At 42.7% G+C, this 23,769-nt stretch overlaps 1 protein-coding gene across 2 annotated transcripts in view; it reads left to right on the top strand.

Annotated features, from left to right (window-relative positions):
- Positions 1 to 23,769, top strand: part of ADGRD1 (adhesion G protein-coupled receptor D1) — a 434,837-nt gene that overhangs the window by 57,374 nt on the left and 353,694 nt on the right. For both annotated transcript variants that reach the window (XM_075176425.1, XM_075176435.1), the window contains 2 exons: positions 1,930 to 2,050; positions 9,368 to 9,475. In XM_075176425.1, the coding sequence (XP_075032526.1) occupies positions 1,930 to 2,050; positions 9,368 to 9,475 (229 nt within the window). The remainder of the gene's footprint in view (positions 1 to 1,929; positions 2,051 to 9,367; positions 9,476 to 23,769) is intronic.

The raw sequence follows: 23,769 nt of genomic DNA, 5'->3' as shown, positions 1-23,769 counted from the left end.
TATATATATTTTTTTACAGTTTTCATGTGTAATGCACATGGGCATAAATTATGCTCTCTTAAAGCCTATTAAATGCGCTTTGATATCAATAACGTGAGAAAATGGACCTACACACATACAGCCTCTCCTAAGAATTCACTTTGCTTTGAATTGGGATGTTGCCTACAGTTTTCACGTGTTGACTCTGGGAATGCTGTTTAAGTACACAGTCACTATGCTGCAGAGAAGCTTTGAAAACACAATTCTAATGCTCTGTTAAAAGACAAGTTTTTGTTTTATACACTCTTAGCTAGTACTGTTTTTCAATGTACATATGAGCTTTATTTAGTGTTTTATCTTGTCTGCAGCATATATAGTAAGTTGGAGTGTTTTGACATCAGCTAAAGCATGCACACATGTACTGGTACAAAACTCTGTTCTCAACAAAAATATTAAAATGTTCTAAGTACTGCACATTGACCCATTGTCACATTTTGTTTCTATGCCATTTTACTTTAGATTGCAAGATCTCTTGAGTTCTCCTTTCTATTGTTTCTACATGTATGTGTGGTAAGGCTGATTTTCTGTCGCTGCTTATCACAGAGATAGAAAATCACCTGATAACGCAAGTTACCATAAAAATCTCCCCAAGGCGGCTGAGCAAAACTCAGCTGCCTCTGCGATACTGGCATGGGGTGGTAATGGTCAGTCTGAAGGGATATGCCAGCTGGTTCACATCCTTACAATGGGCGAGTTGTCGCTGTAGAGACACCGGCAAAGCTTACCGCTGGTGGGTACCCCATTGAAGGCATATATTAAATAGATTCCTTGATGAGGTGATTTCTCCCTCCTGATCTTTGAGTTACTATAAGTCTATTGTCTGATTTTTCCTGGCCTGTTCTAGACAGCCAATTGGAGTTCAGTGTAGGGCAGCAATCTAATAAAGCTTTTAGCCAGTGATCGAACAGGCTGATAGCTATACAAGACCCAGTTCGACAAATTGCAGCAGTGTTGGGAAGAGGGTTGAAGGTGGGCAGGGGATTCTGATAATGTAAAGTTTTTTTTTGGTTTTGTTTTAAAAAGGAGAGTATAGGAACTGCTGTGGATTGGGGCAGTTGTCCCTCCTGTTCTTGTCTTCATCAGTAGTCCCTTTATTTACATTTGTCCTCTGGTTCTTTTGAAAAGCTATCATATGGACAAACCCTTACTTGCTCAAAGCCAATGTGCTGCTAGACTTATTTTAACTGTGTAAAATAAAGAAATATGAAACAAGTGGAAATACCATGGATTATATTTATTTTAGTTCAGCTAAATTATTTACTATAGCACAATGTATCAGTTCTTAGATTGTTTTATATCTGTGACAGAGATCATGGTTATACAGTTTACATATGTTCCAAACCAAAAGGTCAGCAACAGTGACTGAAATTTTGACATCTAGCAGGGCTGTCATTGTGAGAATATAAAAAGTGTACTTTTAGGGTATACACGTCAAGTCTAATACAAAGTATATAAGTATATGGACTAGATCAACTTGCTTCTGTGCATGAATGATAAAAATGCATCTTTTCAGTAATGTTTTGTGCTAATATTGCTTCTAGCTTTGAAATGTCTAAACCACTTAAAGAAATTTGCTGCAGTGTCAGTTTAGGGCTGAATCATCACAGATCTCTAATTCCGTTATCGAGATGGCTGCTATAGAAAACTGAAGCTTTTATTACTGTTTGTTTGATTGACATATTGTGGGGCTAAATTTTCACTTGTAGAGTGTAATTCATGTAGAGTGAAATTCCTTTACTGTGTTACATCTCTGCTTAATACCAATACAGTATGTAAATGGATTTTAAGGCTTCACAGACTGATGCTCTTTAGATTTAAAAACAACAAGTGAGAGAACTAAAAAGAAGAAAAGAAAAAAATATAAATAATATTTAAGTTTTTTTTTTGCAGGCTCATCCTGATGTTGGAGGGCTTATTGATACAGTTGATAAAGGGATGGAACATATGGCTACAAACCTCTTGGAAAACCCATCTATGATTGTTACACTGGAAGGAAGATCATCAGTGGCAGGTAACTGATTCAAATTAAAGCCATTTCCTGCACTAATGAGAGCTAATAAGCTTGATACAGTGCAAGTTTAATATGTGGCTGCATGTATTTAGCTGTATCAGTGATATAAGCCATTGTTTCTAAATGTATAGTTGGCCTTCAGTAATGTATAAGGGGTGATTTGCATGTCTCCACCCACAATTCCATAAATAAGGATCACATCCCTCATTTGAATGAAAATATCATAAACGCATAATTTTTTTTTCCCCATCCTCCATTATCAAGCCGCCTAGATGTTTAGTATATTAATAAAAGGGTTATATTGATTTTTCTCATGTGTACCAGACATTGTGACCATACCTACTGGTACATTGTAATATGGTGCAAAGATTTTGGATGCTGCAATTTGAATCTGTACTTTTTATTGTTCATTGGTCAGAACTGACTGTTCTTGAGCATTTTTTTTTAAACTTTAAGACTTTTTATAGTTGTAATGTACCCAGCTATGCTATAGACACTGAAAGTACACATTTTCAAAAACCAACGCTCAAGTTCTGTGCTATTTTGTAAAACACATCTTGCGTACAAGTTGCATTCAGGCTTGAACCAGGTCCGATGTGACCAGCTGCACTTACAACTTATAAACTGCTCTATTACTTCCACCATTAATTGTATAAAATCTGGGTATTGCATTCTTGCTTGAAGGGAGGTCCAAGTGGAGTGTGTGTGTGTGTGTGTGTGTGGGAGTGGTGCAGCCATTTGCACCATTAAGGCCCCAGGCCTCCTGCGCAATGCCGCAAGCCATGTCTTCATGCAGCAGGGCCATGATGATGCAAAAGTGAGGCCAGAAAACAAAGTCGAACAGTACAGGTTGGGGACTAAGTTTCCATTTGGGCTGATATTATGGAGAAAAACTGCCCTATGAAACTGCTGCTGAAACCAGGTAACATCCGGGTGATTGCAAAGGTATATGCACATTGAGAGTGGGGTAATACTGAAGTTTTACTGCTACATCCCTTGTAATATGGCAGGAGTTCCTGAACATCTGTAGAAAGTCCCTGATCTGTAGGAAGGGCCTGCTCAACCAGTAGGCTTATCAGTTTGCAGCCAAGGGAACAGGATTTTTATTTTGCTACATATTTCTTTTTAAGATCCAGGAGGGGACTCCCTGGACTCACCAGGGTGTCACACATCAATGCAGAAATCCCAGCTAAGGAGCCCGGAATATGGTGAAACACACAATGTTTATTGCAGAATGGTACAAACCGGATGGTGTAGGTATAGATTGAGGATTGCAGAAAGATGCAAAAAGCAAATACTAGAAACATAGCTGATGCAGGTAAACAGGTCATATTAAGAAATCCCAGGGAACAGGTGAACCAGGAACACAGCAGGGAACAATAGGGAACAGCACAGCAACAACAACAATGACCAGCAAGGTATGCAAGGAGTGGCAGGTATAAGTAGAGACACCCAGGTGCAAGAGATAATTAATGCAACAAGTTAACCCCTAGTGTTGAAAGAGAAGGCACAATAGCAGCACCACTGGACTTGTGTTATGTATTATCTGCAGTGCCTCTGTTCACCAAAGTCCATGGGGCAGAAGTTTCCAATGCAAGCAGCATGTAATGCAGAGGTCTGCAGGGAGATCCTGACAGTACCCCCCTTTAGGGCAGGTTCCAGACGCCCGTATTACCAAAAAGGATTAAAACCATCTGAGTCGTAGTCCACTGTAAGGGGCCCGGCATGCAAGTCCTCATTCAAGGCAGAAAGGTGATGGAGATCATGCCAGAGGGAAGTTGAGGCACCGCAGACCCTGCTCTCTTCTTTCGCCTTTTCTTCTTGCGAGGATTACCTGGAACAGCAGTCTGTACCAATTAGGTGGAGCAAAGTGGTATCTCTTGGCCAGATGAGATAGGTGGCATTGCCGAATGTTCAGAGGCCCCGCAAGATGGAATAGCGGGAGATGTTGCAAATTTGCAGATTACTGCCTCAGTAAATGATTGCAAGTCCAATACGATGGAATGATCAGTCTCAATAAATGGATTTATCCTTTCCAAAGCTTCCCCTCTAAAATGCGATATTAGAAACAGTACCTGTCTCTTAGGGTCATTAACAAGGCTAGGTGCGGAGGGAATATGTGACACACAAAACCTCAGAAGGACACTAAGTTGGGAAAGGGGAACAACTTGAACTTGGCACCCTTGGCAAGAGACATTTCGGACTTGGCACCCTCGGCAAGAGACGTCTCGGACTTGGCACCCTCGGCAAGAGACGCCTCGGACTTGGCACCTCCGGCAAGAGACGTCTCGGACTTGGCACCTCCGGCAAGAGACGTCTCGGACTTGGCACCCCCGGCAAGAGACGTCTTGGACTTGGCACCCCCGGCAAGAGATGTCTCGGACTTGGCACCCTCAGCAAGAGACGTCTCGGACTGGGTGGACGACTTGGAAGGGGGCCCGGACTGAGCAGATGACCTGGCATGGGCCCCGGACTGGGCAGCACAGTGAGAGGCTGTAGCTCAGGAACAGAGACAGCAGCTGGTGCCTCTGGACTGGAGGCAGTGGCTGGTGGGCTAGGCCTCATTCCAGGGAGAAGAACAGGCTGTAATGTTGGAACAGGAAGTGAAGTGCAAACAAATCCAGAATGAGGAGGGGGATAAACAGAAGATTGTTCTGTAGGCTGTCGTGGTCTGCATAGAGGACAGGCTTGTAAAAAGTGTATATTACTGGCACAATAGAGACATAATTTATTAGTTCTTCTGTGCTGCTGCTCCTCTTCGGTCAGATGGGGGCGTGGACCACCTATGAACCTGGAGTTTGTTACACCATAGTTCTTGGTAAACAGTAAATTTGTAGTAGCATTATTAAAAGATGATGTTTGCACTGATTCAGCAGCAGAGACAGTTGGTTGAGGCAAATCAACAGTATTTGAATTGTGAGAAACAAAATCTGAAAGTCTCCTGAATGGGTCCATAAGTAAGGCAGAAAGCTGAGCCATCTGAGATCGAAATAAAATTATTTCTGCTTGTAGAGTCTGTAGCTGAGGTAGCTCAGTGATTTCTAAGGCAGACATGTTGCAGGAGTAAGCGAATGAAAACAATTGGAGGAAAAGTCCCAGTAATAAAAATCTGAAGTGGAATCTATCACACAGCTCCAAAGCTTTATGTTTGAAGCTGTGTGATAGATTCCGCTGTTTATTGCAGGATGGTACAAACCGGATGTTGTAGATATAGAATGAGGATTGCAGGGAGATACAAAAAGCAAATACCAGGAACATGGCTGATGCAGGTAAAAAAAAATATATGAAGAAATCCCATGGAACAGGTGAACCAGTAGCACAGCAGGGAACAGCACAGCAACATACAACAACAATGACCAGCAAAGTATGCAAGGAGTGGCAGGTATAAGTAGAGAGACACGCAGGTGCAAGAGATAATTAGTGCAACATGTCAACCCCTAGTGATGAATGGGAAGGAACAATAGCAGCACCTCTGGTGAACAGATGCAGATAATACATAACAAAAATCCAAAGTCCAGGAGGCAGGCGCTGCCAATGCAAGCAAATACTTGCCAACTCTCCCTGAATGTCAGGGAGACTCCCTGAAATAGGGGTGATCTCCCTCACTCCCTGAAGATTCTGGCATTCTCCCTGATGCTGAGCCAGTACAAGATGTGATTGGCTTTGCCATCTGTGGCATGATGACACAGTTCATAAATTGTGTCCTATGTCCATTTATTGATGTCTATGGAGGTGGCCATTTTTTAATGGAGACCAAGATTTAATCAAAGACTGACAGGTAAGACTTTTGTCATTCAGTAAAGGAGACTTAAATGTAAAAGACACTTCAGTCTCTAGAGATTCATTAGCTGCTTTTCTTTAACGCATAGTTGCCTACTCTCCCGGAATGTCCGGGAGACTCCCGCATTTCTGGGAGACCTCAGAACAGGGCAACCTCCCAGTTCTCAAATATTGCGTCAACGCAGCCTGCCCCCTGCTGTAATCAATCAAAATTGTAACAATAATTTAGGTGCGGGACCAAAATTATGCGATCCCTTAAGCCTCGCCCCCCTTTCCCGGGATCTCCTTGAAGCCAACGAGGAAAAGTTGGCAAGTATGTGCAAGCGGCATGTAATACAGAGGGCTGCAGGCAGATCCTGACATAGCGTCTAAAGGGGGCAGCTGTCTGCCAGTGCTAGCTGTGGTTCTTAGTCTGGTCTTGAATATCTATAGATATTTTTTGGCTCTTGGTCTCTGACTCGTTGGCCACCCCTGACATAGAGCCTTTCTGCAAAGAATTACAAGACCAGTAAAATTGGGAAAATGTCTGGTGTAAATGAGCATTTAATATTTACAAGTGATTTAATCCATCTCACTTCTCTTTTTAAATACAATATTTCTTTGAAAATCCACTGTACTGTATGATGGCCATTATTGTGGCTTTATTAAAACATGGAAAAATACAACTTTGTAAGTGACTGTTGTTTACTCTTTATAAAGTGACACCATTTGATCCTATTTTACCACAGGAATGTGCAAGGCCATTATCTGATAAAAAAAAAAGAATGTTCAAAGAGGTTATATATAAAACTAATCCACTGCTGGTAAAATGTATACAGATATTTCCTTTGTAGTATAATATATATATAACATGTTGTTTGATGTACAGATACAAGGGGATACATGTCTGTGACATTTGCTATTAGGTTAATGTGTGGGAAAAATACAACTAAGACATTTAGGCTGTGGAGATAAAATGATCTTTGTTATTACAATCACCCATTGGCTGAAAGAATGGATGGAAAAAGAAGTGACATTATATAATTCCATTTTCAAGCAAGTGGATTCCATTAAATACATTAATACCAAGTTTACATGTTTGCTAAATTGTTGCTTTACTTTATAAGATCCGGCAATGCTTGGCCTCATAGAGTAATAGTGTTACTTTGGTTGCTAATATAGAAGGCACAACTATGCAGCTGTGGGACTGTAGCCTGCCCTCACCCACTTCAAACTCCATTTTGCATTACCTTCTTTGCTGGTGCTTTTAGAGTTAAAACAGTAGTTGATTCAAACATGCTATAGGCAGCTTAGTGATTATGGTACAGGGGAGAGATACTGTACAATGCTGCTATTGGATGGCTGTTTTCAATTAGTTATGTGAGTTGTAGTTTACTGACACAATCAATCCCTAGTGCTGTGATATCACTGCAAGCTGCCCTTCCCTCATAGACAAGTAATATTATACACCCGGAATAAAATATCCCAGAAAGAGACACAGGTGTATAGATTATATATATATATTCACCTAAGCCAGTGTTGGCTAACCTATGACACTCCAGGTATTGTGAAACTACAAGTCCCAGCATGCTTTGCCAATATATAGCAGCTTATTGCTGGAAGAGTATGCTGGGACTTGTAGTTTCACAACACCAGGAGTGTCACAGGTTAGCCAACACTGACCTAATTAGAATCAGTAGGTAACCAGCTGCTATATTGCAGGTCTGTGTAAACCTGACATAAGAATGTAAAAACAAATGTAGGAAAGAAATTTGCGCTAGAAGACCTACATATACTTTATATATCAATACACAAATCCAAATATATGAGTATCCATTTATTATAAAGTATACCTCAAAAACTGTGCACTAAACACATAATAACATATAATGCAGTCATCTCAATTGAAACCTCGGCATCCAGTTGCTGTTAAACTAAACCAAAAATAAAACTTTCTAAAACACAATATACAGTTGTGAAAATATTCCTTGTGACTTGAGATAAAAATATATGGGAATAATGAGTATAGTTATCGCCAGTAGATTCTTTGTATAGCAGAGGTTTTTAGAAAGCTTCCTTATATCAACCAGTCACAAAAAATATGTATGTTCGAGACACAAATATAAATGGATCTCAAAGGAATCCGAAATGTGAATATGAAGATATATGAGCACACAGTCCGGTTGAAACTAATAGACCTGTGTTTTCAAAGATACAAAGGTAGATAACTGCTGCTGGAATTCATATAATCTCATAATAAGGTACTTATAAAGTCACAACAATAAAACAAAAAAAACAAAACAACAAAACAAGCACATTTCATAGGCAAATATTAAGCTTATTATAGATATTATTTGAAACTGGAATTATCCTTTAAACTCATGTTAGTGTAAGCAAAACTATTATATATATACAACGGAGACGCTGTATTATTGTTGGTGTAAAAAATAACCGAACAGTATAATAAAACAGAAAAATAGCTTTGTGGTACATTAATAATTTTACAGTTGCTTTAACACTATAAGAAGTTAACTACCTGCCCAAAGTTAAAGTGGCAATGAAGGGACTATAAAGGATGACATGCATTAACTGAAGGGATCAACTACATAAGCAATCCCTAGACATACAGAATGCAATTTGTTACTGGTCTAATAACAGAACCAGTATAGTAACTATAATAACGGTCTTGCACTCAAAACAATGTAGGAATGTTTGTTCCACAAAATGAATTGCACAAGGCTGCTCTGCTTTTTTATTTTATTGTTCTATGTTTTTATTTTAGCTCTTAGATGCTTATCTCTAAATGTGCTTCTGATAAAGAGAAGTTCATTTGGTTTTGCACAGAAAATTGTTACTACTCTAGAACATTGTGATGTATAGTAAAGGCTATGTGTAATCAGAGCCTGCACCTGCAATCAGGGGATGGGGCAGTTAATCAAGGACATTCCATTGATCCACAGGGGTATAGAGCAGTGGATCCCAAACTTTCTCAGTTCAAGGCACTCTTAGGGTCTCAATAATTTTTTCAAGGCACCCTTAAGCCAAAATAAGTACCAAGTAGTCCCCTGCCTTGCATACCACCGGCCCTGGCTGCGGCACCCCTGTGAGATCGCCGTGGCACCCCAGCGAGCCGTGGCACACATTTTGGGAACCACTGGTATAGAGTATTGAACATGAGGGTATAGAGCAGGCACTGCCCAAAAGACACTGCCGCAAGTCTCTTGACTGCAGGTGGAAGTGCAGATGGGGGTCATTGGAAACAATTGGTTTTATCTTCATACCTGTTTACATGCTTTTAGTAGTGGTTAAAATTGCTAGCAAAAACATGATTTGTAACATCATTACATAACTGACCTTAACGTGACAGAAATAAAGGTTTCTCATCTCGATGTAAAAATCTCAATGCCTAGTCATTATTTTCTTATAGCATCTACAAGATTTGGGAGACCATTGCTCACCATTTGTACATTTTAATCAACATGCTGAATGTTGTGATGCATCCATTAATCTATGTAGTTCAGATGCAATTTCGTGACTGATGTTTTGTGACCCTTGCAGATTACTCCATGGTGAAGGTTCCTCAGGCGTTGAGTTTATCCAACTATCGCTTTCCATCTGAAGGGCTGTCTTACATTTCTGTTCCTGGTGAAGCTTTTCTCAACAAACGTAAGTTGTCCCTGATTTATTTATTCCTTTTAACTGCTTATGGCAATTATATAAAAATATACCTTAATAACAAATAGAATTCTGAAGCCTGCAATTAGCCTAGTAATTTAGTTTATAGTGGGGAAAAAAAGTTACTGCCTTTTGCAGATTTATATTGATGGTTTTCAATGGTAGCAAACTACTATTAAAAACTGATGGGGCTCATGTAGAGCTGGATGCATTTGCACCTTGAATGAAAGCAGAAAGTGTACATGCATGAAAAACCACATTTACAGTCAAGTTCATAAATATTGAGACATCAACACAATTCTCATATTTTGGGCTCTATACACCACCACAATGGATTTGAAATTAAACTAACAAGATGTGCTTTTACTGCAGACTTTCAGCTTTAATTTGAGGGTATTTACATCCAAATCAGGTGAACGGTGTAGGAATTACAATGGTTTCTATATGTGCCTCCCACTTTTTAAGGAACCAAAAGTAATGGGACAATCGACTCAAAACCTATTTCATGGACATGTGTGGGCTATTCCCTCGTTATTTCATCATCAATTAAGCAGGTAAAAGGTCTGGAGTTGATTCTAGGTGTGACATTTGCATTTGGAATCTGTTGCTGTCGACTCTCAATATGAGATCCAAAGAGCTGTCACTATCAGTGAAGCAAGCCATCATTAGGCTTAAAAATCAAAACAAACCCATCAGAGAGAGAGCAAAAACATTAGGTGGGGCCAAATCAACTGTTTGGAACATTCTTAAAAAAAAAGAACGCATCGGAGAGCTCAACAACATCAAAAGACCCGGAAGACCACAGAAAACAACTGTGGTGGAAGACAGAAGAATTTTTTCCCTGGTGAAGAAAAACCCTTTCACAACAGTTGGCCAAATCAAGAACACTCTCCAGGAGGTAGGTGTATATGTGTCAAAGTCAACAATCAAGAGAAGACTTCACAAGAGTGAATATAGCGGGTTCACCACAAGATGTAAACTATTTGTGAGCCACAAAAACAGGAAGACCAGATTAGAGTTTGGCAAACAACATCTAAAAATACCATTACAGTTCTGGAACAACATCCTATGGACAGATGAGACAAAGATCAACTTGAACCAGAGTGATGGGAAGAGAAGAGTATGGAGAAGGGAAGGAACTGCTCATGATCCAAAACATACCACCTCATCAGTGAAGCATGGCGGTGGTAGTGTCATGGCGTGGGCATGTATGGCTGCCAATGGAACTGGTTCCCTTTTATTTATCGATGATGTGACTGCTGACAAAAGCAGCAGGATGAATTCTGAAGTGTTGGGCAATATTATCTGCTCATATTCAATCAAATACTTTAGAACTCATTGGATGGCGCTTCACAGTGCAGATGGACAATGACCCGAAGCATACTGCAAAAGCGACCAAAGAGTTTTTTAAGGCTAACAAGTGGAATGTTATGCAATGGCCAAATCAATCACCTGACCTAAATCCGATTGAGCATGCATTTCACTTGATGAAGACAAAACTGAAGGGAAAATGCCCCAAGAACAAGCAGGAACTGAAGACATTTGCGGTAGAGGCCTGACAGAGCATCACCAGGGATGAAACCCAGTGTCTGGTGATGTCTATGTGTTCCAGACTTCAGGCTGTAATTGACTGCAAAGGATTTGCAACAAAGTATTAAAAAGTGAAAGTTTGATGTAGGATTGTTTAGTTTGTTCCATTACTTTTGGTCCCTTAAAAAGTGGGAGGCACATATAGAAACCGTTGTAATTCCTACACTGTTCACCTGATTTGGATGTAGTTCCCTCAAATTAAAGCTGAAAGTCTGCAGTTAAAGCACATCTTGTTTGTTTCATTTCAAATCCATTGTGGCGGTGTTTAGAGCCCAAAATATGAGAATTGTGTCGATGTCACAATATTTATGAACTTGACTGTATGTGCTTATGTTCAGTTGGGCACATCCTTTGATGCGTCTCGCTGTACATCTCTAGTATATGTGCCTGGTTTATGTCAGGAGTAACAAGTATGTATACTTGGCATAATAGCATAGAGAAAGTGTAAAAATGTGGCTTGTCAGTTTTAGTAGTAAACGTTAAATTCGCATTACATAACTTGTGCACAATATAATAATGTAACCAAGAATCATATATATTAGAGAGAATAGTGTCTGGACACTGTAATTCTTCCATGTAGCCCATACTAAATAACCAAGGACATGTCAGAGATGGTAAGTCCTCTTTTTATAGGAGCTGCCTAGTTAACATTTTGGCAAAAGAAGCTGAACAAAACATTGTGAATTATTGTGATTATTAGTGTAAAATAAATTTTTCTTTCCTCCATGGAAATTCTTTACATTTAAAAAATAAATAAAAAAATAGATCACAAACAACTTAACAGATTAGAGATTGATTACATGGATGGGGTTATTCTTTGATATAAGAAATGTCTGGGAGACTCCTGAATTGCAGGTAGTCCTCCCCAATAGTCAGTAGAGCAGGCCTTTCTCCTGGATCACACCCACTGCCTAGTGAAGTGGATGGGAAGGGGGCCTTTGGGATTTTCTTCAAATTTTGCATTTTAAACCTGCCCCCACCCAGGCGCAATTATGTGGTCATGGTACTGCGCCACAGGGGCATGTCCAAAATTACATGATTTGCAGATCAATGTCACCCTGCACTTGTCACTGGACATCATTTCAGATTTGGAAAGCAAGCCTAAGACTCTTTATTATTAAACAAATAGAAAAGAAACTGAACTATACTTTTATTTCCATAAATGGAAGGGCAAGCATCGGGTGCAGTTTTTGCACGTAGGTAACTCTTATTTTATTCCCAGGCCTCCATTGTTCATTTCAAAGTACTGACCGGAACTAAGTGAAACTGTAGAGGAGTTGTGTGAGTGAGAGGACCAATCAAAAGCCACACTGTGGTTTCTGATTGGTCCTCCCACTCACCACCTCTTCCACAGCCATTTTAAAGGGAAGAATTACAACTTTTAAATAATCTTTAGCAAGTGGTATAAATTGCTCCTGGGTTTCAGATGAAAGTGTGGATATCATTTTTATTTTCAGAAATGAGAGTAACTTGATTTTTCTAAGTATTATTTTATTTTATTTTGGCATTCTATGCATTTTCAGTAAAATACAAATTATATGTCTAGAATCTTTAAAAAAAAGAAAAAATATTCTACTTCATGTCGCAATACATTATACAATGATGTGGTTATTCCCAGCAGTGAAAAAGTAATTTAAATAATTTATATCTCTTTGCGTCTTGGAACTTGATATATCTTTTTTAAACCTAACCTTTTCTTCATCAGATGGGCAATGAATTTGTTGAACATAAAGTTGGATTTTTTTTCCCACTTTCCATTAAATCTCCATGCCTAGCAGGCTACTGTGGCAGTGATATATTTAACATAAGGTGTCATTATGTTTGCATTTTGTGTGATCTGTCCCTGATTCATGATGGTTCCCTCACACTTTGCATGAACTCAAAGCTTGTCATCCAAAGTCACAAGGCATCTGCAGAGTAAAAGCTAAAGAAAAGAGTAGTTAATATTACAATAGGACAATGTGAAATATCTAGCCAACTGAACCATAGTTCCAATTGAAATGTATTATTAAAATTCATATAATGTGCCCATATGAAATGTTACACCAAATAATACATGTAAAGATTTAAAGTATAGTTGCCTATTCTCCCGGAATGTCTGGGAGACTCCTGAATTTTTGGGGGCACTCCTGGACTCCTGGGAGAGCAGAGCAATCTCCCGAATCCTGCCCATTTTATTGGTGAATTGGTAGGGGTGGGGCTAATAATGCCATCCTGGCCCCGCCCCCTGCTAGAATAGGTCAAAATTGGTATTATATAGCAGGGGGAGCAGTCAGTGTGACGCGATTAGTGTAATCATGCCCCCAAGACACGGACAACTTTGGAGATCTCATGGAGGGGTGATCTCCAAAGTTGGAAAGTATGATTTAAAGAAGAGAATATTGCTTGGTAGCTCCGAAACTTGGGCTGAGACTGTTCAAAGTCAAATTTAGTATAGAAGGATTGAAAAGTGGATATGATAAGATATATGTTTCTGGTGTGCTAGTTGTTGGCTTCTTTAATAAATTATGTTTTTAGTTACTGATTATTTATGCTGAGTTTTTTTCCTATGTGATACGTTATTCAGTACTTTAAAAATGGCTTATGCAGCCTAGTGCGAAGTAGTATATGCAATGACCTTAGTGAAATCCTATACTGTACCAGAGTCATATATTTCTAGAACAAAGCATCAGACCAAAGGTACAAGTAGGGTGAGAACAAAATAAATTGTATTCCTACATAGGTCAGGTATATGTTTATGTTAAAGTCCCTAGCAGTGTTGGACTGGGGCATGAAGGGCCCACCGGTGGCTGCAACGCCAGGGGCCCACCAGAAGGGGTGTGGCCAGCCATCAAAGTAGGCGAGACCAGACACTAGAGGGGGAGTGATCAGCCCACGAAGGACAGCTAGCACCCTAGTGTAGTATATAAAGAATGCAGTGTGTATATAAATAGCACACAGTCTTGATCTGCCCCTTAGATTGGGCAGAACATTCACCAAAAAAGAAAATCAGGATTTTCCCACTAGACTCAGAACATTTGACAGACTGTCCTACCTGTTCTTGTCACCACCTGTGGCTGCTGGTTTCTTTAGTTGCGGCTTGTCTGGATCCTGGAATTCTGGGGGCCCTATCTGGAAAAAAATGGGTACATTTAGAAAATTCCAACCAGTCCCGATGTTAAATCAACAGGACCCACAATTAATACTTAAGCCTTCCTATAGCCCCAACATTAAAATAATAGTATTCCCATTTAATAAATTAACCTATTTCCCTCCCTCCAGACAACCCCAGCAATAAATTAATAGCATTTATGTATAATACATATACCTATTTCCCACAACTGTTACTGCCATTAAATAATTCATATTCACATTTAATAAATAGACCTCATGCTCAGGCATCGGGCTGTGGAGGAGGACGGACGTGCCACACGAGCGCTCCACTGGGGTCTTACACCTGGCTCCTAATTTCCCGTGAGTAGCCCGGCGCCTCTCCGTTTTCCTTCCCTCCTCCACCCGCCTCACTTACCTCCACTCACTCCTGGTTCCAGCCCCGTCGGCGATCCTCTGAATGGCTGCCTCCCGCGATGCCTTCAAATCGGCCCAGCTGCTCATCACTGACTCTGCTCCCGGCCGCCGCCGCCACGTCCACCTACTACAGGCCGCGGCTTGGGCCTACCTCCGGTCCAGCCGTTGACCTGTATTACCTCCGACCACCCGTCCTGCTGGCTTCTCACCTCCTGTCTGCTGCCTTCTGCCATCCCTGGCTCCAGATGTCTCGGCGCCGCCAGCTGTGTCCTGCTTGGAGGCTCCCCTGCTCGGATCCCCGGCTCCATTAATGGCTACTTGTTCTCTGGCATTCCTCATTTCCTCACACATCCTCCTGCTGCCTGCCACGTCCTCGTTTCTTCCACCGCCTGGTCTGCCGGCCATTTCCTCTGGACTCCAGCCGCCTAGTCTGCCGCCATCTCATCTTCCTGCTGCCTGGTCTTCTTCCTGTCCCCCGCTACTGGCCTGCCTGCCTGCCATGTCTCCCGCTGCCTGTTCCTGTTCTCCGGTCCCTCTGGACGGCTACAGCGACCTATCTCTGGACTCTCCCCTTCCCTGGTCTCTGGATGCTCCTACCTGGACTCTCCTACCTGGACTCTCCCGTTTCCCACAACTGGTATTGCATTGTATTGTATTCTATTTTATCCTTTTGTTCTGTATTTCATTTTAATGTTATTTGCACTGTAATTTTATTTTATCCTATTTATTACTATTTAGTATTATTTTAATTTATTACCTTATTTTATTTTTATTTTAATTTTATTCGCTTTTAGTTCATTTCATCTCATCTTCATTTATTTATTTCATCCATCTGCACTTTATCTTAATTTTACTGCACCGTATTTTACTGCATTCTTATTCTTATTGCAATTCATATTTCATATTGTCTTTGCCATTGCCTTTGATATTGCACTGTACAATGCCGCCCCGCTCCTTTCCTATACCTATCCTCTCCCCCAGCCCCCCTCTCTCGCCCTACTCTCACTACCCCTCCTCTCACCCTCCCCCCGCTCCACTAACCCCGACAATCTCATCCGAATCTCCACCGCTCCCACCCTCCCTTTCTCATGTGCCCTCTGGAATTCCAGGTCCATCCGTAACAAACTATCCTCTGTCCATGACCTCTTCATCTCCAACTCTCTAAATCTTCTTGCCATCACTGAAACCTGGCTTACATCTTCTGACACTGCCTCTCCTGCTGCTCTCTCCTACGGGGGCCTTTCCTTCACTCACTCCACCAGACCGGATGAGCGCCCAGATGGTGGAGTGGGCCTCCTCCTGTCCCCTAACTGTACTTTTCGGGTAATTCCCACTTTACCTTCCTTCTCCTTCTCCTCCTTCTAAGTTCACTCCATCCGTCTCTTCTCTCCTATCCACCTCTGTGTCTCTGTCATCTACCGTCCCCCGGACCCCACGTCCCTCTTCCTCAACAACTTCACTGCCTGGCTCCCCCACTACCTCGCCTCTGACCTCCCCTCCATCATACTTGGCGACTTTAATATCCCCATTGATAACCGTTCCGACTCCGCCACCATCAAACTTCTCGCCTTTTCCACCTCTTAGCCTCACTCAGTGGACCTCCTCCCCCACCCACTGTCTTGGTCACTCCCTCGACCTTGTCTTCTCTCATCTCTGTGATCTCTCTGACTTCTCCAACTCTCCCTTCCCACTCTCTGACCACCATCTCCTCTCCTTCACTCTGTCCTCCTTCCCTACTCCCGCACCACCTAAAGCCACCCTCACTAGGCGCAACCTTGATGCTATCGACCCCACCTCTTTCTCCTCCTCTCTTGAAACTCTACTATCACCTCTTCCCTCCCTGGTCTGCCCTGACCAGGCATCCTCTCTCTACAACCTCTCCCTCACTACTGCCCTCGATGCTGTTGCCCCGGCCTCCGCTATTTGTAGGCGCCGCCTTATTCCTCAACCCTGGCACTCCAAACTCACCTGCTTCCTCCAAAGGTGCTCTCGCACCACTGAACGCCTCTGGAGGAAATCCCGTTCCCTGGCTGACTTTCTTCACTTTAAATTCATTCTCTCCTCTTTCTGCTCTGCCCTCTCCCTCGCTAAACAATCCTTCTTTAAGTCCCTCATTTCTTCTCAATCCTCCAACCCCCACCGCCTCTTTGCCACCTTCAACTCCCTCCTTTCTCCCCCTCTCCCTCCTGTCCCGCCCTCCCTCTCCTCTACTGACTTTGCCACCTTTTTCTCATCCAAAATTGAGGCCATCAGACTGAACACCTCCTCCTCCCCTTCTCCCGCCACCCTCATCGCCTCGCCTCCCTCCAGCAACCAACTCTGGTGCTCCTTCTGCCCCACAACAGGGGAAGAAGTTTGCTCCCTTTTTCTTTCCTCTCCTCCCTCCACCTGCCCGCTCGATCCCATCCCCTCCCACCTCCTTCGCTCTCTTTCTCCCACCGTCTGCTCTTACCTTGCACACCTCTTCAACTTATCACTCTCCTCTGGTGTAGTCCCCTCCTCCTTTAAACACGCTCTTATCTCTCCTATCCTTAAAAAACCAAATCTTGACCCCACCTCTCTCGCTAATTATCGCCCTATCTCACTGCTCCCCTATGCCTCCAAATTACTGGAGCGGATTGTCTGCTGCCGCCTCGCCAGACACCTCTCGGACTTTTCTCTCCTCGACCCCCTCCAATCTGGCTACCGTCCTCTTCACTCCACCGAAACTGCCCTGGCCAAGGTTACTAACTACCTCCTATCGGCTAAATCCAAGGGTCACTTCTCCCTACTAATCCTCCTTGACCTCTCCGCAGCCTTTGACACCGTGGACCATCCCCTCCTGCTGCAAACTCTTCTCTCCTTCGGCCTCTCTGGATCTGTCCACGCCTGGTTCACCTCATACCTCGCTAACCGCTCCTTCTCTGTATCCACATCCGACTCCTCCTCCTCCCTCTACCCTCTCCCTGTAGGAGTCCCGCAGGGCTCTGTTCTCGGCCCTCTACTATTTTCGCTCTACACTTCCTCCCTTGGTGCTCTCATCTCCTCCTTTGGTCTTCAGTATCACCTTTATGCTGATGACATTCAACTCTACATCTCCTCCCCTGATCTTTCTTCCACCCTCCTCTCTCGTGTATCTGACTGCCTCTCCGCCATCTCCTCCTGGATGTCTGCGCGTTTTCTCAAAATCAATATCTCTAAAACGGAACTCATTGTCTTTCCTCCGTCCAGACTCCCATCCCACCATAACCTCTCTTTTGTCGTCAACGGCACCACCATCTCCTCTGTCACCCAACTCCGCTGTCTGGGTGTCACCCTCGACTCCTCTCTCTCTTTTGCCCCCCATATTCACTCCCTTGCCCAAGCCTGTCGCTTCCAACATCGCCCGCATCCGTCCTTTTCTCTCTCAGGATGCTGCCAAGACTATCATCCATGCACTCATCATCTCCCGCCTGGATTACTGCAACCTCCTCCTACTGGCCTCCCCCACTCTCATCTCTCCCCCCTCCGCTCTGTACTCAATGCGGCCGCAAGACTCATCTTCCTCTCACGCCGCTCCTCCTCTGCCTCCCCTCTCTGCCTCGCCTTACACTGGCTTCCCTTCCCCTACAGAATCCTTTTCAAACTCCTCACCACCACTTACAATGCTCTCTCCCACTCTACAGCCCCCTACATCTCCAACCTCCTCTCCATTCACACTCCTGCCCGCGCCAATGATCGACGCCTCTCCTCCACTCTTATCACCTCTTCCCACTCCAGAATCCAAGATTTTTCCCGTGCTGCTCCCCTTCACTGGAATGACCTCCCTCGTTCCATCCGCCTCTCTCCTACTCTGTGCTCCTTCAAACGTGCGCTGAAAACCCACCTCTTCCTTAATGCCTACCAACCATCCGCATAACCCCTTCATCTCCTCCACTCGCTCTCTCCCTTGCCTCATCTGGCTCCCCTTGTGCCTGTTCTGTTTTCCCTCCCTTAGGATGTAAGCTCACTTGAGCAGGGCCCTTTTTCCTCCTGTCTCCTCACCTGTGGCCGGCAGGAGTCAGGACCTCTCCAACGTGGGCGGTTCTTCTTTCCAGATGAGTCATGTGACATGACTCATGTACCAATGACTGTGCTGTACAGCGCATGTGCAGAGAGCCACAGTCGCGTCTGGGCTCTTTGCACTTCAATCACCTGTCACCTGTCATTCGCAACAACGGACTGAGCAGGGGCGTGGCTAACCAGCATCGGGGCCTACCGGTGGATTGCCCGGCTCCCCGGCAGGCCAGTCCGACGCTGGTCCCTAGTACCCACAAACATGTTCCAAGTCACCCCGGTGACTGTGATCTGTGTATTTACATTCTGGGTTGCAACCATCAGTATCTCTAGTCACATAATATTTGACATATTTCCTGTACCCATCCCAAGACTAAAGATGTAATGGTAGTCTTTCAATGTCTGGATATTGCCAGAAAAACAGCAGCTGTGTGAAAGGTGCATTTGATTAGGGTTAGATCATGCCTTTTTGTTAAATTTTTTTATCCCCTGCATATCTGTGTTTAACAGGATTTAAGTGGATCTGGGATGTAACAACATGTAGCCAACCAGATGTCATGATGTTAAGAGTGGAAGAAAGGCAGAAAGCCACAGACTGATAGATTTATAGTGGAAATAGTAGGGTCTCTTAGCAGCTTAAGGTAATAATGAAGTAAGGCTCCTATAAAAGCCTGTGTGTATGTGTGTGGGGGGGGGGGGGGGTGCTGGGAGGGTAAAGTTTGTGGCAAATATTGTGTGTGTGAAAAACAGTTAGTCCTACATTCAGTTCTCACTAGGTGGCTTGTCTATTGCATTAGTCACGGGGGGCGCGGCGGCGAAATTTTGCCTAGGGCGCCGCAAACCCTAGCACCGGCCCTGGGTCTGACACAACTTTATGTAAAACAGAGGGAACCTTTTAACAGCTGTACATAATTTTGTTTCTTGAGATGTAAAATCTGTGATATCTGTGTGAATAAGCATACATTTTGGGATGGGTTAAGGGTACTGAACACCCATCTATATTGAGCAGTGCATTAAGGACGCTAGGGGGGCACAGGATTTAAATGGACACCTATGATTGGTGTTTAGAATCAAAGCTGCATCCTAGTATAAAATCCATCCACAAAACAATGGAACATAAACCGTAACACACAAGAATCAAGCAGAGGAAAGCTGTTCAATCATTTATTCTGTTCTGCAGCTCTTTTGGACTGGAGAAATTCATGAGGTAAGCTGATAATGGAGTGAAAGCTGTCATTTTGCTCACAAGCAAACAGAAGTACACAGGGGCGGAATGGGAACTGAAAGTGGCCCTGGAAAAAACCCCTGAAAGTGGCCTCATGTGGGCGGGACCAAATCAATTGTAGGTGGGGTTAGCGCAGCATTATCATAGCAATACAAGGAGGAACCTGTGACTGCCACACAATACACAGGGCATCCAGGTGGCCACTAAATAAAGAACCAGAGAAAAAGGTCAACACATAAAAATGTACACTCAGAGCATGGCAGCACAAATACTTTTTTCTACTGGATGCTTAAAACTTGATACAGAAAAAATGCAGCAATTGATCGGGAGATCAGATAGAAAAAGAAAATCAGCATATTGCAGGTATTTTGTCACCATATTGCTTTTTGTAAAGAAAGCCTCTGACTTTCTATGGGGATCTCAGCAGGATGAGGCATTGGAGGGTTTTTTAGTTTGTTTTTTAACTGGAACCTTTGAAAAATACCTCCAATGTACTTTATAAACTAAAGCAATAGATTTTATGCATGGAATTCCAGCAGAGTTTGTATGATTTAGCAAGGCCTATGATTTGCACACAGTTTCTGGCCCAATCAATCCACAGTCCAATGGCAAGCATTTGTTCTCAAAGGTAAATCAAAGAGGATCACTTCATAGCCATAGTGAAATTAAGAAATATAGCGAATCACACTCTCTGCTGTCAATCACAGCTACAAGGGATTCTATCATTCACATCCCACAATGTCACACACACACAGTGCTATATATATATATCCACATACACACAAACATATATATATATATATATATATATATATATATATATATATATAGTAGACATAGGCAATGGTATATACTATTCCCATTTACATACATACTATTTTTATTATTATCATAGATGCATACATAATACCATATAGATACATATACACACACAGGCATATTACACTCCCATACATACATGCCCTTTACCATATACATACATACACATTACCATGTACATATATAGACAATTATATATATACTATTACCATATACATACTATTATTATTATTATCGTAGATACATATACAAACATTCACAGACATATAACACCCCCTCCGCCGGCCCCTTGCACTTATTCATTGATTGAAGCTTATTGTTGACAGTAGGCAAGTCCCTAGACTCCTCTCACAGCAAAGCCCGCGCTGTGAAATGACAGGCAGTTTGGCAGCAGTGTGATTGGCTGTCTAGCTGCCTGTCTCAATTAGGTCATTGTTAGGGCCGGCCCCAGCAAACAACGGCAACCCCTCCTGCCGAGTGAGGGGGAAAAAAATTCACTTATTACAGAGGCAGCCACCGGAGCGCGAAATGGCCACCCTCCCCCGCTGAATGCCCCACACCAAGCACAGGCTCACACATCGGGAGTGCTTGGGAATGTTTTTTTTTATTTCATTACAGAGGCAGCCTTTTTAGGGTACCGGCCTACCGGTAAACTTCCCGGTAAGGCCTATTACCAATCCGCCCCTGGAAGTACAGGATACTGATTAATCTAATCTTGCTGTGAGCAATTTCAGCATGTCAGTCGGAGCTAACAGAACAAATTGACACTGTCAGAAAATATATTATTGTTTTGAGGCAAAAAGTCATGGCCTGCACTACAGGTTTTGAAGAGCGAAACACAGAGAACACACCCAGTCCACAATGTCCAAAGCCTAAATCATTAAATAAAATTGAAACCTGAAAAACAGGACAACAAGAAACCATCATTGATTTAATCCAGAAAGGGACAAGGAGGGTGACACGGAACAGTTTCTAGAGATATGGCTCTTGAAGTGGGAAGAGACATTTCTTACTTCTATTCTGCAGTCTATAAGCCCATTGGTTACTGTGGGGGGGAGAGCCACCTCACCTCACCTCTCTCTGTTATAACCTGCTTTCTCAACTTTGTCGATAAGGAAATAATACTTTCCCCAGCAAGAAGAAAAAGGACAGCTGAAGTTGGCCAACAGTACATAACCAGAACTCTGTATCAATCAATAGACAAAAAGTCCCAGCAAGAAGAAGAATAAAATGGAACTGTGTAACTCTTCTGTACAGAAATTTGCAAGAGTTGGTTTGGTATGGTTTGGCTTACAGAGCTCTTAGAACTTAGTTGCACAAAGTGAAATACCTGTTTTAAGGTTTAACACAACTGCACCTTGTTAATTGTTGATCTGTTACTTGCTTAGCAACTATTAATCCATCAACCTAGTTGTTCTTTACTAGTGGGAGTTGGGGAATATAGATCTTTCTAGTTGGGGTGGAGATGCAGGGGTGGGTTCAGCAAGTTCAGGGATAGGTTTAGATACATTTTGATACTCTATACCTATTGTCCCATGTCTGTCTACTGTCTGACTCCCTCGTACATCCTGTAATGTCTTTTGCTGCACTCTCTGTGAGTCCCCATTACCTTATCTATTTGGTACTTGCTTCTGTATCCAGCGCTAAGGAATCTGTGGCGCCTTATAAATAAATAATAATAATAATAATAATAATGGTTAACAACAATACTCAGGCTGTGGCATTTAAACAATGCTCAACTTGTATTAAAGGGCCGAATGTGTGCCAAGAAAACATTTACCACACCATTACACCACCGCCAGCTGCACTGTTGACACGAGGCAGGATGGATCTTTGGCTTCATGTTGTTTACACCAAATTCTGACCCTACCATCTGCATGTTGCAGCAGAAATCGAGATTAGTCAGATCAGGTGGTGTTTTTCCTTTCGTCAACTCTGCAGTTTTGGCCAGCCTGTTCCCACTGTAGCCTCAGGTTACTGTTCTTAGCTGACAGATGTTTTTTCTCAGTGTGGTGGTCTGCTGATACTCTTCTGCTTACCACTGTGTAACGCATGGTTGCTTCAGCTACTGTAACCTTGGGTAAACTTGAACGTCTGGCCATTGTTCTGAGCTCTCTTACTAGCAAAGCATTTGCACCCATAAAATTGCCGCTCCCTGGATGTTTTTTGTTTTGCACCCCATTCTCTGTAAATTTTAGAGACTGTTGTGCGTGAAAATCCCAGGAGATCAGCAGTTTCTCACTCAAACCATCCCGTCTGATTGTGGAGTGATTGTTTGTGCCAAAGGCACTTTGATCAAATTTCTTCCCCATTCTGTTGTTTGGCCTCAACAACAACTGAACATATTGACTATGTCTGCAAGCTTTATGCATTGAGTTGCTGCCACATGATTGTCTGATTGAATATTTGCATTAGCGAGCAGGTGTACCTAATAAAGTGGCCACTGCTTGAATATCTCATCCAAATGGCCAGGTATAAATTTGAACTGAGATAAAACTCCAGGGGGTAAATGTATTAATGATTAAATTTAATCGCCGAAGACGCTGAACACGCCGGAGTTGAAGAATCCGGACATTAATACATTTACCCCCTGATGTATGTAACATGTGGGGTGTTAAATGGTATGTCTTTATTTGCTTCATATTAAGTACCAACAATAAACTAATCATGTTGGAGACATGCCTTTTAGTAGTTACACCAAACAACTAATTTTAATATGAACTAGGGTTGGGTACCTTTAAACGATGATTGTAACACCGACAATGGATAACACAACAGGAATACATCGGAGGTGTATTCCCCGACAGACTTGTAATACTGACAGCTTGGAACACAGACCTCAAACAAAAGAAGAAGACGGCAGGCAGCGATGACGTCACTTTGAAGGTGCACACTATGTTTCCTGCTGTTAACCTGGTAATTTAAGGACGCACCTTCGGTATATTCCTGTTGTGTTATCCATTTTCGCGGTTACGAGCATCGGGGTTAAGACTATCAGTGCTGGTAAATGGGTGCCCTTTGTTTACCAATCTCAGTTAGACTTCCCAGAGCCACTGTCCTCAGGGAGCCTACTTCAACTCGAGGACTTGGAGAAACCCGTGAGCCATCCGTAACAGGATCTCTGTGGATC

Source organism: Mixophyes fleayi, chromosome 1 (genome assembly GCF_038048845.1).
Source record: "Mixophyes fleayi isolate aMixFle1 chromosome 1, aMixFle1.hap1, whole genome shotgun sequence".
Classification (NCBI taxonomy): Eukaryota; Metazoa; Chordata; class Amphibia; order Anura; family Limnodynastidae; genus Mixophyes; species Mixophyes fleayi.
This window is presented reverse-complemented; position numbering and strand designations above follow the sequence as displayed.